The 14909-nt window shown below is 43.0% G+C and overlaps 2 protein-coding genes across 5 annotated transcripts in view; one reads left to right on the top strand and one right to left on the bottom strand.

The window, feature by feature from the left end:
* The window catches only part of Ppn (proteoglycan-like sulfated glycoprotein papilin), a 228928-nt gene that overhangs the window by 3522 nt on the left and 210497 nt on the right, over positions 1–14909 (bottom strand). For 3 of the 4 annotated variants that reach the window (XM_076175936.1, XM_076175937.1, XM_076175938.1), the window contains 3 exons: positions 14376–14509; positions 6692–6842; positions 4936–5433 (listed from right to left, as the gene is read on the bottom strand). In XM_076175936.1, coding sequence (XP_076032051.1) covers positions 4936–5433; positions 6692–6842; positions 14376–14509 — 783 coding nt within the window. The remainder of the gene's footprint in view (positions 1–4935; positions 5434–6691; positions 6843–14375; positions 14510–14909) is intronic. The other variant, XM_076175939.1, reaches the window with a different exon arrangement.
* The window catches only part of LOC143019944 (uncharacterized), an 82324-nt gene that overhangs the window by 11413 nt on the left and 56002 nt on the right, over positions 1–14909 (top strand). The gene's annotated exons all lie outside the window — the stretch shown is intronic.

The raw sequence follows: 14909 nt of genomic DNA, 5'->3' as shown, positions 1-14909 counted from the left end.
ATGGCCCCTACACTTTCAAAACTGACATATAAGCAAAGATTGGCTAAACTGGAACTACCAACCCTGGAACAAAGAAGAGAAAGAGGTGATCTTTTGGCCATTTACAGAATCATGAAAGGCATGGAAGTCCTTGACAGAGAAGACTTACTAAATTGGGATAGAAGGAAAACAAGGGGACATGAAAATAGACTCACAAAGGATAGTTATAGAAGATATATATATATATATATATATATATATATATATATATATATATATATATATATATATATATATATATATATATATATATATAAATCCACATAGAGTGGTAGATGTCTGGAACAAATTGGATGAACACAAACACCATACATAAATTTAAGAACAAACTAAATGTGAGATACAAAGACAGGTCACTACAAGCATAGCTCCCCTTCCTGTATAAAACAACTAGATAAATACTACTCTCTTAGCTTTCCATTCTGAATTTTACATCACTGCAAATTCTCACTGAACTACCTTCCTCTTGTTCTGGCAAAATCTTTGCCTTCTAACCATGAAAAAGTGTCTGTTTAATTTTCTGTTTACACTTCTCTGCAATAACATAAGAACTGTTTTCAGTTTTGGTTAAAAGATTTGGAAAGTTTGATCTAACTTTCCTAACACTTCTGCTGGTGTTAAACCACTTTCTATGGGCGTATCTCTGTATACCAATAATCCCATAACTCTATCCTCTCCTGACTCATCACATTTCTTAAATTTGTTTTTCACAGTGTGCACTGTCCTCTGGGCTAAACCATTCGATTGTGGATATTTTGGATTCAAGGTTACACATTTAAATTCACAATTTACAAAAATTCTTTTAAATTCCTCACTTAGATGACCAAGACCATTGTCACCATAAACATCATTCAATATCCCTTGTCTAGCAAAAATACCTTTCAGACAATTGATTACAGTATTACTTATTTGATTACTCAATACTACAACTTCTGGAAAATTTGAATATGCATCAACACAAACAAGATGGTGTTTTCTTTTCAGTTCAAACAAATCTGTAGCTACAACACTAGGGTTCAGTACCAACTGGTAGAGGTTTTAAAGGTTAATTTTGTTGTTTATGCTTGTATGTAAGACAAACACTACAAGTTTGTATCATTTCTTATAAATACTGGCTCATATGTGGCAAAAACAAGTCCTTTCAGGCCTGTCCTTTACACTTTTCCATACCTAAGTGACCTACATGAATTTTCCCAAGCATTTCTTGTTTACGGTTTCTAGGAACAAGAATCTTCTTATCTTTCAACACCAGCCCATCTATAACACACAATTCATCTCTAATTCCAGTATTCTACAATTTCACCAGGACAATCTTTTTTCTCATTTGGCTACCCTTGTAAAATTGTATTACACAAAAACCTTCATCTCATTATCAACTTCAATTTCTGACCTAAATTCAGACATTCTAGATTCTGACATTTGTACAATAGACATCAAAGCATTAATATGAACTTCTACATCAGTTTCACTAAACTATTCTGCAGGTACGTGAATGGTAAACTAAAAGATAAATAAGAAATAGTGGAACTGCGTCAAGGGAAGGATGAATATAAGATGTAGAAATGGCTGATATTATGAACAAACATTTTAAATCTGTATTCACAATTGAAAGTACACAAAATTGGGATGAAGGACAGAGAGAAAGATCCCCCCAATGAAAGAAATAACTGTGACACAGAAGGAAATAAGGAACCAAATAATAAACCTTGATGTTATAAAATCACATGGTCTGGATGGAATTGCAAATTGGATACTAAAAGAATGTACAGATGAACAGTTAAAATATATATGTTAATTGATCACTCACTCAAAGAAGGAAAGGTACCACAAGATTGGAAAAATGCAAATATTGTACCAATAAATGAAGGAGGGGGGGGGAAAGGAAAACCCAACAAACTATAGACTGGTCTCCCTTACAAGCACAATAGCAAAAATATGTGAAAAAGTTATCAAAAGTAGATGGATTAAACATCTGGAAGAAAATACTAAACTGAATCCAAAACAATTTGGCTTTAGATACGGAAGATCATGTGCCACTAATTTGATTTGCTTTTACTCGAGGCTAATAGAAATAATACAAGAAAGGGAGGATGGGCTGATTGTGCTTTCCTAGATTTACAAAAAGCATTTGGCAAAGTACCACACAAAAAGCTACTAAGAAAAATCAAAATAATAGGTGGTGTACAAGGAAAGTTATTGAAATGGATAGAAGATTTCTTGAATGCGAGAAAAATTTGGGAGGTACTTAGAGACAAATACTCGACCTAGGAAGAAATGATAAGTGGAGTCCTACAAGATTCTGTATTGGCTCTGATAATGTTTACCATATATATAAATGACATGGATGAAGGTGTGGAATGTTATATAAACTTCTTTGCAGATGATGCAAAACTACTAAAGAAAGTAAGTCCAGCAGAAGACCGCAAATCACTACAGAGAGACCTGGATAAAGTTTGGGAATGAAGTCAAAAGTGGGAAGTGAACTTCAACATCAAGAAATGTAGTATAATGGAGTTTCAAAAAAGTAAAAATTGAATATCAGGGCAATATAAAATTGGTACAAAGGAAGTAAAAAAAGTTAGCTCGGATAGGGACATATCAACAAAATAGTCGGAGAAACCTTCAATTTACTAAGAGCAATGACAGTGGCCTTTGACTACTTGGATGAGGAAATGGTAAAGAAAATAATAGTCACACTCATAAGACCAAGATTGGAGTGTGCTGCAACACTATGGACACTCAGTACAAAAAAGAATATAAAGAAATTAGAAAGAATCCAAAGAGCAATGACAAAGATTGCACCAACACTCTATAAATTGATACATGAACAAAGGTTTTCCAAACTGGAACTACCAACCCTGGAACAAAGAAGAGAAAGAGGAGATCTACTGCCCATTTACAGAATTATGAAAGGGATGGAAGTCCTCAACAGAGAAGATTTATTACAGTGGGATAATAGAAAAACAAGAGGTAATGAAAAGAAACTTAAACAGGATAGTTATAGAGGAGATCTGAAAAAGAGTAGTTTCCCACACAGAGTGACAGATATCTGGAACAAATTAGATGAGGCAACAGTGTGTGCAAAAACTATACAAGAATTTAAAAACAAACTAGATGCTGAAAGATATGAAGACGGGTCACTTCGGGCATAGCTCTCACTCGATAGAGAGGACTTGTTAAACTGGGACAAGAGAATTACAAGAGGACATGGAAAGAAAATAAAAAAACATTGTTATAGAAGAGATCTGAAGAAAAACAACTTTCCACATAGAGTGGTGGACACTTGGAACAAACTGGATGAAAAAATGTGTGCAAAAACCATTCATGAATTTAAGAGCAAACTAGACACTGTGAGATACAAAGGCGGGACACCACAAGCGTAGCTCCCCCTCCTGTAAAATACAACTAGGTAAATATAATACAACTAGGTAAATACTAAGGTTAGGAAAAAGCAATGCAAAGATTATCAACATCTCAGCCCTAGATAACTTTAAAAGCACAATATTTATGTAAGTTTGTTAATTAAAGGGATATGAGCTTTTCATATGTAGTTCATTTCATCCAAGTAAAAGATCATATTTATTTCAATAATGGACCTAGTAGTGTGCTGTCCATGCATGGGTGGGATGCTATGTACAACCTGTGTTATAAGAATTACTATCACTGTTACCTTTATCCAGAATAAATTATTTTCATTTAGATTTTATCATACACAAATTTCACATCCACAAAATTTATATATTGTAGAAGTATTTTGTTTATGCCAGTGGCCTTTTTCCCTCTTGAAAGGGGTTGGCCAGGAAAATGACTGTTATGGGAGAGGAGAATTATAAGGCAACTGAAAAAGAGAGGATAGAGAGGGGGGTTGCAGTGTAAGTGAAGAAGCCTTACTGTGGATGAACTGTGTCTTACTGCATTGCTTCTGACCCAGGCAGTGGGCAGGAAATGGGATGATCCTTCATCCATAAGGAACTGAGATGTGAGGTAAACAAAGGTGGTGGATAGGAATGAAATGGGCGGGAGGGAGGGTGGGCCCTTGGTATTTGCATAAAAGTTTTCTTGATAAATAGACATTCTGTTATATGGCTGTTGAGCAAGGAAGGCGGAGTACAAAAGACGGTCATAAATTGAGAATGGTTGTAAATGGATGGGGGAGGGACACCATAGAATAAAGGAGTGGGGGTAACTCGGCTCTGGTCGTTGAGCTCTGCTGCGGAAGTGCTGTATCTTGCTGCTTTTCCCTGGACCCAAGGGGTGTGGTGGGAGACAGGGATGACCCTTAATTCACAAGGTGTTAAGATGGGAGGGGTGATGAATGGGTTTTTGGATGGGTGTATAGTGGATGTTTGCTTTGACCTGGCCACCCTTTTATATGGGGGAAAAGGCAATTAATCATTAAATCCACTGCTCCCGGTCTCTCTTGCAAAAGACACCTGGGGGGAAAGGTATTTTGGTATGTATATGAATGCATGATTTCTAAATTTCCTTTATTCCTGTTATCCCTATATAGGCTATTAAATATATAAGTTTTATGTACCAATTTTTTTAGGGTTCAGTGACATCATTACAGACCAGAATCAAACAGCATTCTTTTATGATGGACTAGAAAAAAAAAAAAAAAAAAAAAAAAAAAAATAAAATAAATAAATAAAAATAAATAAATAATCTTATATTTTTTCATTTCTACTATCTCTCCATTCTGTTACCCTTAAATTTCTCCTTTCCCACCTCTATTACTCTTCTTTGGTGTGAAATTGTCTGCAAGGACATAAATACTGGTTATTTCAGACAAAATACTACATTATTACCGAGTGTTACTTCACATATATTGACTGCCCTCTGTAACTTGTCAATAACCTGATCTTTAGTTTGGGTAAACACTGTTTCAATTCTCACCTATATACATTGTTGTTGTGCTTGTGGTGGTAGAGGTAGTAGTTCTTGGGCGAGTGTGGTAGGAAGGCCAATATGGGCGATTAGGTGGCTTCACATGTGGGAAGCGAGTGGAAGGGGGCGGAGTGGTTGTAGTGGGTGGTGGTGTGGGGGGACTGACAAGGAACTGTGCAAACTCGGGGTCTCCAGGAAGAGTCTTATGGATGGGACCAATGCCACGGAGAATAACTTTCAAGGATGTGGCACGACCTCTTCCATTGTATGCCTGACAAGTGTATGGGCCCAGGTCGCGTAAAGTTACTATACGGATGAGTAGACTGTGATCTCGCTTTTGTTCGAATTTTTCTGAAGAAAGGGGCAACATTCTGCTTCCACGCCACCATGCCACTGATGGCCTTGGCCATCCTACCACCCTGCATCGAAGAATTGTCCGACTCCCAAGAGTAACCACAGGGTCATCTTCCCAACCAGGAACCATGACAGCAGTCCTTGGTGTTGGGTCTGATCATGCACATGCACAATAAATGATTAATCATGGCAGGTGTATGCTTGTCACTAAAGAAGGGTAGAAGGGAAAAAGATGGTCATTCACTGAAACAAAATATCAATTAATGCTTACACCAAATGAATTATTCATGCTACAAAGTTTAAATATTAATATTGATATCAGTTTGAACCAAATAAGATTTCTACAGTAATTTATGAAACCAGTGGTTATCCCTGATGCATTACTCATGCTTAAAAAAGGCTCCTATATTAATTTGAATATTAGTATAGAACAAATAAAGTTGCTACAGTAAAATGTGAAACCAATTATACATACGAAAGTAAAAAAAGCACCCTGTGACATTCAGAACATGCAATTAATTTTGGCAAAATTACTTAACAACATTTTAAATACAAGACAGTGACCCATATGACTTCACCCATGCAGAGAGTGTGTGCAACCAAACACCCATGAATCATATTGTAGATCCTGTATATATGGAAAGGTAGAGGAATTTAAATAAAGTTTTTTCATAGTGAGCACCTTGAGATAACTGATCAAGTACTTCTTCTAGGTAGCTAGCTGAATCATTCCATGAAGAGTTTCATTCACATGGAAAGAGTGATCCCTACAAAGGTTTTGGACATTTTATATTTCTTTTCTTGGTATGACTTACCTGCTACTACAGCTGAATGGAATTAATCTTCCTGTGGTATTGCTGAAATAACTATTGGACTTGAGAGAAGCTGTTTAGATGACTTAGGCAAAATATCTGATGGTGCACCAGTCATCAAGGAATGTGACAGAATGGGATAAAGGAATGCTCATGGGGGTATGTTTCATAACTGTGATTGCTCTAGGGTAATGATTGAACATTTTCTTCTTTCTGCTTTTCACAAACTCTATAACCAGTTTATCATCCCCCAAATTTGATGAAAGACTTTATTTACTATGAGAAAGTTTTCTAAATTGACAGCTAAGAAATTTATTCTAAAAGTTTAGATAACTAGAAATGTAGATCCCAGTACCCTTAGGAAGCTGGTCTTGTAACTCTGTTTAAGAAATCTGTATCCAGAGTAATTCCACAGAGGGTAGATCTTGAAGCAGTTGGAGAACAACACTACGACAAAGAGTCTGTAAAATTTCTTTTGATTCACTCTCTGACATTTGCCTTTTAATCTTGCACCATCAGCACTTTTAAAATGTATATGAAGAACGAGCACTGATACAATATCAGGGTAACTATGTATTTGGAACATTTAGGAGACTTACCTGTTATATGCAAATGGACAGAGTCTTCAGCTGGATTACCAATACCATTGGATGCAACACAGCGATAAACACCAGAATCTCCACGCTCTGTATTTACGATCTGAAGTGTTCCGTTATGAAGTGTGCGGAAACGGGTTCCGTCTGTCTGAACCTGGAATCATGGAAACATAATTTAAGCTCACTCCAGGACTAGTTTATCTCCATGGGGGATGACATTGCCTTTTTATCTTATGGTAACTCATTTACTCTGTGGACCAGTTTCTTTCCTTATGTTTCAACTTGATTGATTCGATTTAATGTCGCAAATTCCCCCCTATCAAAAGACTAGGACAGTGTCCTTTACAGAGGACTCTGTAGCATGGAATTTAATGAACCATGCCCTTGGTCCAACTCACTGGTAGAAGGGTTTGAACTGGCATCACCTTGACCTCTGCCACATGTAGCGATGCTCAAACCTGCTTGGCCAGTGACAAACCTGATTGGTTCCCTGTGTTTCAACTAATGTTGACGACCCTGTTTAGGCTCACCTTTGCCTTTGTTGATAATATTTTTTGAGATATATTGATGTGCAGCAAAGAAACTCACAAGAAAGAACAAGAATGGGTTTGAGGAATATATAGCTCACTCTTGTAAGTTGAATCCAAATTTTTTTTACATCTATGTAAATATTAAGATAGTAATTACTTCTAACATTGGTCCTCTCATATAACAAAATGGAGACCATATGAATGACAGCAACTAGGTAAATACAAATAGTCTGTATCTTAAATGAATATTTCATATTTGTCTATACAAATGAAGACAATAGTAGCTTTCAGAATAATATTGGTAGTAATGATAAAATAATAGTTAACTTTTCTATTATGGAAGTTGAAATTGCACATTAGGTCAATAAATTAATAATAGATACAATGCCAGAATCAGATAAGGTTTTCCCAAGGATTTTAAAATAAGCTAAAAATGAAATTTGTAAACCACTCATGATCTTATTCGACAAATTCTTAATTTTCAGCTCTTTAGTAAGTAGCATATCCAGCCATGTGGGAGTGTGATCTCTTGCCCAAGTCACCGCCCTTACCCACTGTATTCTCCATCACTATATTTAAGAGGGCATTTCCCCAGATATCTGCATTGCCACTTGCTTTCCACTCATCCCAGTTGATCTCACTGCAAAATCTCCAACAAAGACTATATTTTTACTTTAATATATATCTATATACCATGAACTTACCTTATATACCATATTTTAGGAGGAAAGTTATGTCAGGGTCATTCCAAGCTGTTTCTTGGGGGCATATGGCACCATAAGATATTTTCTACTTTTCCAGCATTGTCATTTCTCACAACAATCATCACCCTACCATCCATTTTATCTTCTCTCTCTTCCCCAAGGGATATATATATATACCGTATATATATATTTTTTGTAGTTTGCTGGTCTGACAAAAGCTACTTCTTTTTCCTGTGCAATATTGCCCTTCTGCCTTTTTTCAAAATAATTTTCTCACTCAAAAAAAAAAAAAAAAAAAAAAAAAAAAATGCTGTTTTTCTTCTGTCCTCACTTAATTTTTTCCCCCTAGTTGTATTATACAGTAAGGGAGCTATGCTTGTAGTGACCCATCTTTGTATCTTTCAGCATCAAGTTTGTTCTTAAATTCTTGAATAGTATTTGCACACACTGTTGCCTCATCCAATTTGTTCCAGATATCCACCACTCAGTGTGGGAAGCTATTCTTTTTCAGATCTCTTCCATAACTATCCTTTTTGAGTTCTTGTGTCTTTGCACATTCATCTTCAGCTGTATCTTTCATAATCCAAATATATTTAGTCTTTTCTTTTCCTGCTAACTTCCAAGACTTGGTTATAGGATGTCAGGAAGTTCACATGGTTTGAAAATGGGTACCACGGACATGACTCTCTGACAACCTTGTTTGTAATACCACCTTCTGGATATAAATGTTGTTGAGAAAAGTGAAGAAACACATAACTCTAAATGCAATATCTGACAAATACATACATACATACCAAAGGCTTTTTTTCCCCCTTATAAGGGAGGTAGCCAAAAATGTAATTTTCGCAGGAAAATTAATTTTTCCCTGATACAAACCTGAGGTACTCCTTACACTAGGATACTCTCGCGTAGCGCGAATATTTCTACTGCGAAATTAAAATCCTCACTCTGTGGGTCTGGGCAACGCTTATCCTCAGTAAGGGGCCCCATTGGGGCAAGGGGGGGGGGGCCCTTGCCCTCCACCACAAGTCTCGCACACTATAACCATTCTCTGAGCCAGGTATGATTTAAGCACAAGGTTGTCAGGCAAGGAGAAGGAACTGTTTAGAGGGGTGGTTGAGGAGGGCCATTAAAGGTAAGGAGTACCTCAGGTTTGTATCAGGGAAAAATTAATTTTCCTGCGAAAATTACATTTGTTCCGAAGAATACAAACTCTTCGGTACTCCTTACACTAGGAGACTCGGACTTAGGAGGGAAGGAAGTTGTTATCTAGCCTGGGAAACCGCTGTAAGGAAAATCTAGTGTGCTAAGACTATGTTGACCAGACCCCTATACATTCCCCTCACTTTGAAGTGCACCCCTTTCTGTTCCCTGGAGTGGAGACAGAAAGGTTATAATCACTTTTGTACCACTGAAGGGCTTGAATTGATTCCCTTGGAATGCTTGAGAGCCCGCGGGTGAGGTAAGGGAATGTAAGAGTATGAGAAGGATTTTAGAAAGTTATCCCTGCAGTTGCCGAGCCAGAACCTGGATGAGTTGTCAGGGTCGGCTGTGTGCTCTTGAGGAGGGGTATATCATTTTCAGGACTTCTTGGGCGGCCACTATGGGGCCCAAAGATAAGTTCCCTAAAGATTCCCGCATAACTTCTTTGAGGTAAAAGGAAGTGAACGTATTCTGGCTCTTCCATATACCTGCTTGAAGAACCTGGTTGACTGACCGATTCTTTCTGATGACTAGGGAGGTCCCTACTGCCCTCAGGTCATGGGCAATCTGTGTGGTTCATGTCGCAGGCTCTGCGGATGACTTCCATTGTCCAGTAAGAAATAGAATTCTTAGTGATGGGCTACCTTTAGTAGAGATGAACAACCACTTTAATTCTGGTCGAAGATGTTCGGTTCTCTTGAGGTAGGTCCGGATGGCTTGTACCGGGCACAGAACTGTTTCAGTCTATTCTCCCCCTGCAAATTCGTCTAAGGATGGAACACTAAAGGACCAGAATCTAGGGTCGGATTTGGCAGGATCTTTGTTTTGGCAATGAATTGAGGCATGAAAGTGAAGGAGACCTCTTTCCATCCTTTGGAATGGGCGACTCTATAAGAGATGGCATGTAACTCCCCTACTCTCTTGGAAGATGCCAGGGCTAGCAGAAAAAACTGTCCTCTAGGAGAGGTCCTTCAGATGTGCCTCTCGGAGAGGTTCGTAAGGGGGACCCCTCAGAGAGTTCAGGACTAATGCCACATCCCGCGGAGGAGAACTGATTTCCCTGGGGGGGGCATGATCTGTGAAGTGCCTGAAGAGCATGGAAATTTCCTGTGAAAGGGCTAGGACCATGCCCTTCAGAGAAAACACCTGATTTAGAGCTGCCCTATAGCTTTGTACTGCCGAGAGGGAGATCTTCCTGGACTTCCTGAGGACGTGGAAGGAGGCGATCTCAGGAATGGTGGCTTGAACTGGGACTAACTTCCTGGAGTGGCACCATTTTGCAAAGGCGCATTTCCCTTGATAAAGGTTAGCTGAGGAAGAGCAAATAGGAGCGGACATGTCCTCAACCACTTCTCTGGGAAAACCCTTCTTTAGGAGGATCTGGACTATAGTCTGAACGCGTGAAGATTGAGTGCTGAAGGGTTCTTGTGCCAAGGCCCGTTGATGGGTGGATACAGAAGATCTGGTCTTCCCTGAAGGGCCAGAGGCTCTTCTACTGCTAGCTCGAGGGCGTCCGGAAACCATGGGGCTTCGGGCCACCAAGGAGCGATCAAAGTCATCCGAAGGTAGGATGCGTGTCTTGCTCTGAGGAGTACCTTCTGGAGCAAGGGAAATGGTGGGAAAGCGTAGGAGTCCAGGTTGTCCCAACTTTGCAGAAGAGCGTTTTCTCCTGCTGTCAGAGGATCCAGGAAAGGGCTGAAATATATTGGGAGTTGGTGATTCCATCTCATTGCAAAAAGGTCCACTAGAGGGGAGCCCCATTTGCTGAGGATGAAGTTCGCTACCTCTCGATAGAGGGACCATTCTGTGTTGATTATCTGATTCTTCCTGCCGAGGTGGTCCGCCCAGACATTCCTCTTCCCCGGGATGTAACGGGCTTTGAGTGACACCTGGAGATTCTTGGCTAGGTTGAGGATGTCCATCATCAGAAGGCATAGTTCCTGGGAGACTGTGCCCCCCTTGCTCGTTCAGGTAGGCTACTACCAAGGAATTGTCCGACATTATGCCCACTACTTTTCCTGAGACTTGATCCTTGAAGTGACGGAGAGCCAGGAGTACTGCTTTCAACTCAAGCCAATTGATATGGGCTGTCCGCTCGACTGTGGACCAGGAACCGCTGATGTGATCGTCGTTGAGGTGGGCTCCCCAACCCTCCTTGGAGGCATCAGAGAACAGGAGGACTTCGGGGGGAGATGGGCCGAGGGGCATCCCCATGAGAAGGTTGCATGGGCCTTCCACCAGAGAAGAGAATCCTTGACTTCTTCGGTGAGGGAGATGTGTTGTAGGGGTTCTCCCTCTTGCGGGGCCCACTGAGACTTGAGGAGCCACTGTAGCGGTCGCATTCTTTGTCTACTCCAGGGGATTAATTTCTCTATGGAGGCCATATGGCCCAGGAGGATTTGGCATTGTGTAGCCGTCAGGAACCTGGTCGATAGTGCCTGTGCAACTAGAGATGCGAGATTCGGGATCCCCTTTCCTACTGGGAAGGATTCCATTAGGGAGGAGTCCAGGACCATACCCAGGTACGTGACTCTCTGTTCTGGTAAGAAATCTGACTTTTCCGGGTTGACTACTGTGCCCAATTTCAGGACAAAGGTTAGGACCATTCTCAGGTGTTCTTGGCATAGCTGGGCGGAATGCATCTTGGAGGTCCAGCCACACCATGAAGTTCCCTTCCCTGATAGACGCCCTTACGGACTCTGGGGTGGCCATTCGGAACTTCGTCAGGGAAAAGGAACTTGTTGAGTGGAGACAAATAGATGACTGGTCTCCACACCCCTGTTGTCTTTTCTACTAGGAATAGCCGTGAGAAGAACCCTGGGTCCGGAGTCGAGACTTCCACTAAAGTTCCTGTCTGGAGCAGAACGGAGGATTCCTCCGCTAGGGCCCGCCCGCGAGCCGAGTCCGGGTGGAAGCTGCTGACTTGGATGGGATAGAGGGAGAGGTTTGGGACAGTGGAAAAGGGAAGACAATAGCCCATCTTAATGACTTAGTAGGTCCAGTCTTCCGCCCCGGCCTCTTCCCATGCTCTCCAGTAGAGGGAGAGGCAACCCCCTATCTTGTGCGGAGGGGCTGGCGAATTCCTAGGAGTCCGGAGCCTCTATAATGTTTGCGTCTAGGATCTCGGAGTCCACCATATCCGGGGGAATCAGCGCGTGGGTGAGCATAAATCTCCCTGAGGAGGGGGTCACTGGGGTTCCCCGAGGATGGTGTCTCTCCTGCGGGACTCGAAGTTGGCCCAGGACGTTGAGAGACAGGAAACCTGATGCTTCAGGGCTCTGCTCGCGCTTGCCAAAAAGCCTGGAGGTCGCATTCTTCCTGGGGTTGTAGTGCGGGTAAGAACTCCCACGCCGAGGCAAGGAGGCGTTCTAGCCAGGAGTTCACCGCCAGGGACAGAGCCAGTGATTGAAGGTAGTTGCTGACTTCCCTGCCAGAGAGGAGGACGTTTCGCCTGTGCAGCGACTCGGCGTCCGCCTAACCAGCTCTGGTAACCTCGCCGGGATCGAGGCTGCTCCGAGGGTTGACCCCGATGGGGTGTAGAAGCGCTTCTGGTGTTCCAATGGGACCGGAAGCCAACGCGTCTTCTCGGTCGTCCTTGTTGCGAGAGCGTCGGAGGCCTGGGCCATGGCTCTCGCCGTCTGCGTACTCCATGGAAGGTGGAGGGGAGGAGGCTGGGCTTTCTGAGAGTTGGCCGTCATGAAGATGTCAGACTCGAATGTGGCTTCCTCTGCTTTCGGGTGGCCCAGTCGATTCGCCCTCCGAACCCTCGCGAGGACGTCCGAGAAGGAAGGTGGGACCACCATCGAGGATTCCGACTGGGAAACGGGAGGGGAAAGGGAGCGTGCCCCCCCCCCCCTACGGAGCTGTGGACATCGTCGTCGGCGTAGGAGGGGTCGGCACGGGCAGAGAGGAACCTCACGCTACCATCCCGGTCACTGATGGGTACAGAGGGGGGCCGAGCAAGTGGAAGATGGTCGAGGGGGGCCCTTGGGGGCGGTGACTCCTCACGAGCTTCCGTGCGGTGCACGAACCGCGCTTGAGAAGCGCGGAAAAATTCCCGTTGGGCCTCCATCTGTTCCTTCAACGTAGTGACGAGTGAACAGAGAGTGGGGAGGAGGTCCGGGGAATGTCCGCTTGATGAGTCCCGCCTGGGTGCGGATGGTCCGGGAGACGCCAAGGGGAGACTGCCTCCAATGGACGAAGCTGAGTCACCCACGACGAACGCGCGCGTGGGCACATCTCGGGCTTCCTGCCCACCGGGCATAGAAAGGGTTCCGGCGATGACCCGGCTCGTCTGACGACGGGTGGAAGGTGAATGTGGGGACCACCCGAGGAGGAGAAGAGGCCGACGCGCTCCGAATCTCCGAACTCGGCTCCTTTGTCCGTGGGGGGGCGGAGCCGCCGGCAGCGTCGCGGGGCCGGCGGACGCATCCGGGAAAAATCTCGTACCCGGGGGGGTTCGCGGGGGGCGGCTATTGTACAACCATTCCGTTTACTACGCTTAGGAGGGGGGAGACAACTGTCCGCGTCCTCCGCCGACGTAGCATCCGGTCAGCGAGAAATACCGCGTCTGCAACCTCGTCCCTGATCTCTGTCCCTGTGAGCAAAGGGCATGGAAAGGTCACCGTTGATCACCCGGCTCTTTTGTGCGTACTGCGGGATTCCTGAGTAGAAGAGACTAAGGGGCTCTTTGCCCCCCCCCCCCTTTGTCCGTGCCGGCGTCGAGTTTCGGGGGCAGCCGCAAGCGACCACATCCGGGAAAAATGTCATACAGGAACGGTAGCTAGCGGTGGCTTTGACGCGCATGTCCGTCTACGCTAGCCGTCCTGGTTTGAAGGAAGAGGACAACTTGGCCTGAGAATGACTCGAAGTGGCGTTGTACCACCTTCCTGGCGACTGTTGAGTTTCTGGGATGGGCGAGGGCAAGCCGCAAGCGACCTCATCCGGGAAAAGCTCGTACAGGAACGGTAGCTAGAGGTGGCCTGAGGCGCATGTCCATCTATGCTAACCGTCCAAGTTTAAAGGAATAAAGGACAACTTGGCTTCCTGTCTACTACGCCGTGGAGGAGGGAGAGAATTGCTCGTCTCCTCCGAAGCCGTAGGCTGCCTTCCCATGTTTTTGGGGGGGTGAAGAGGGAAGCCATTTTCTATGCTTGCAAACAAAGGCATAAAAACCATTCCCACTCATACCATCCCCATCACACTCCACTCCCCTCATCTGAAAAATAATACAGATAATGTAAATCTTACCTCATAGTTCCCACGATACCAGGTGAGTTTTGGATGAGGGGTGCCCTGAACCTTGCAGCTGAGGCTTGTTAAATCATTCTCCTCAGATCTCACATCACGCTCCATTGCTCTCACACGAGGTGGTGTACCCACATCTAAAGGAAAGACACAAACATCAGTTGATGCTAAATGCTGTTGATAAGGGCATGTTTTGAATGTGGGAAGATAAAATCAAACTACAATGCTGTATTCTGAACAACATAGATATGATCCAAAGCTTAGGACTATTACATTACTTGGGATGGATTATATCTAAGTCCTGCTGGAATACTAAAGTTAATTCCATCTTTTTAAATACATAAGCACAAGAAATATATAAAATTTGGCACACTCATGACCTTCAGAGAACTCTGTATCAGTTTCTAATATTTGAATCTGGTATTCGCAGTACATATCTGGCCTTCCAGAAATTAAGTGACAAAGCATACACAGTGAATTGACAAGATGTTTATTTAGTACAGCTCAAGGAGGAGCCAAGAAAAGAAGGAGGGAGGG

Source organism: Oratosquilla oratoria, chromosome 38, assembly GCF_046742065.1.
Source record: "Oratosquilla oratoria isolate Oo_2021 chromosome 38, ASM4674206v1, whole genome shotgun sequence".
NCBI lineage: Eukaryota > Metazoa > Arthropoda > Malacostraca > Stomatopoda > Squillidae > Oratosquilla > Oratosquilla oratoria.
This window is presented reverse-complemented; position numbering and strand designations above follow the sequence as displayed.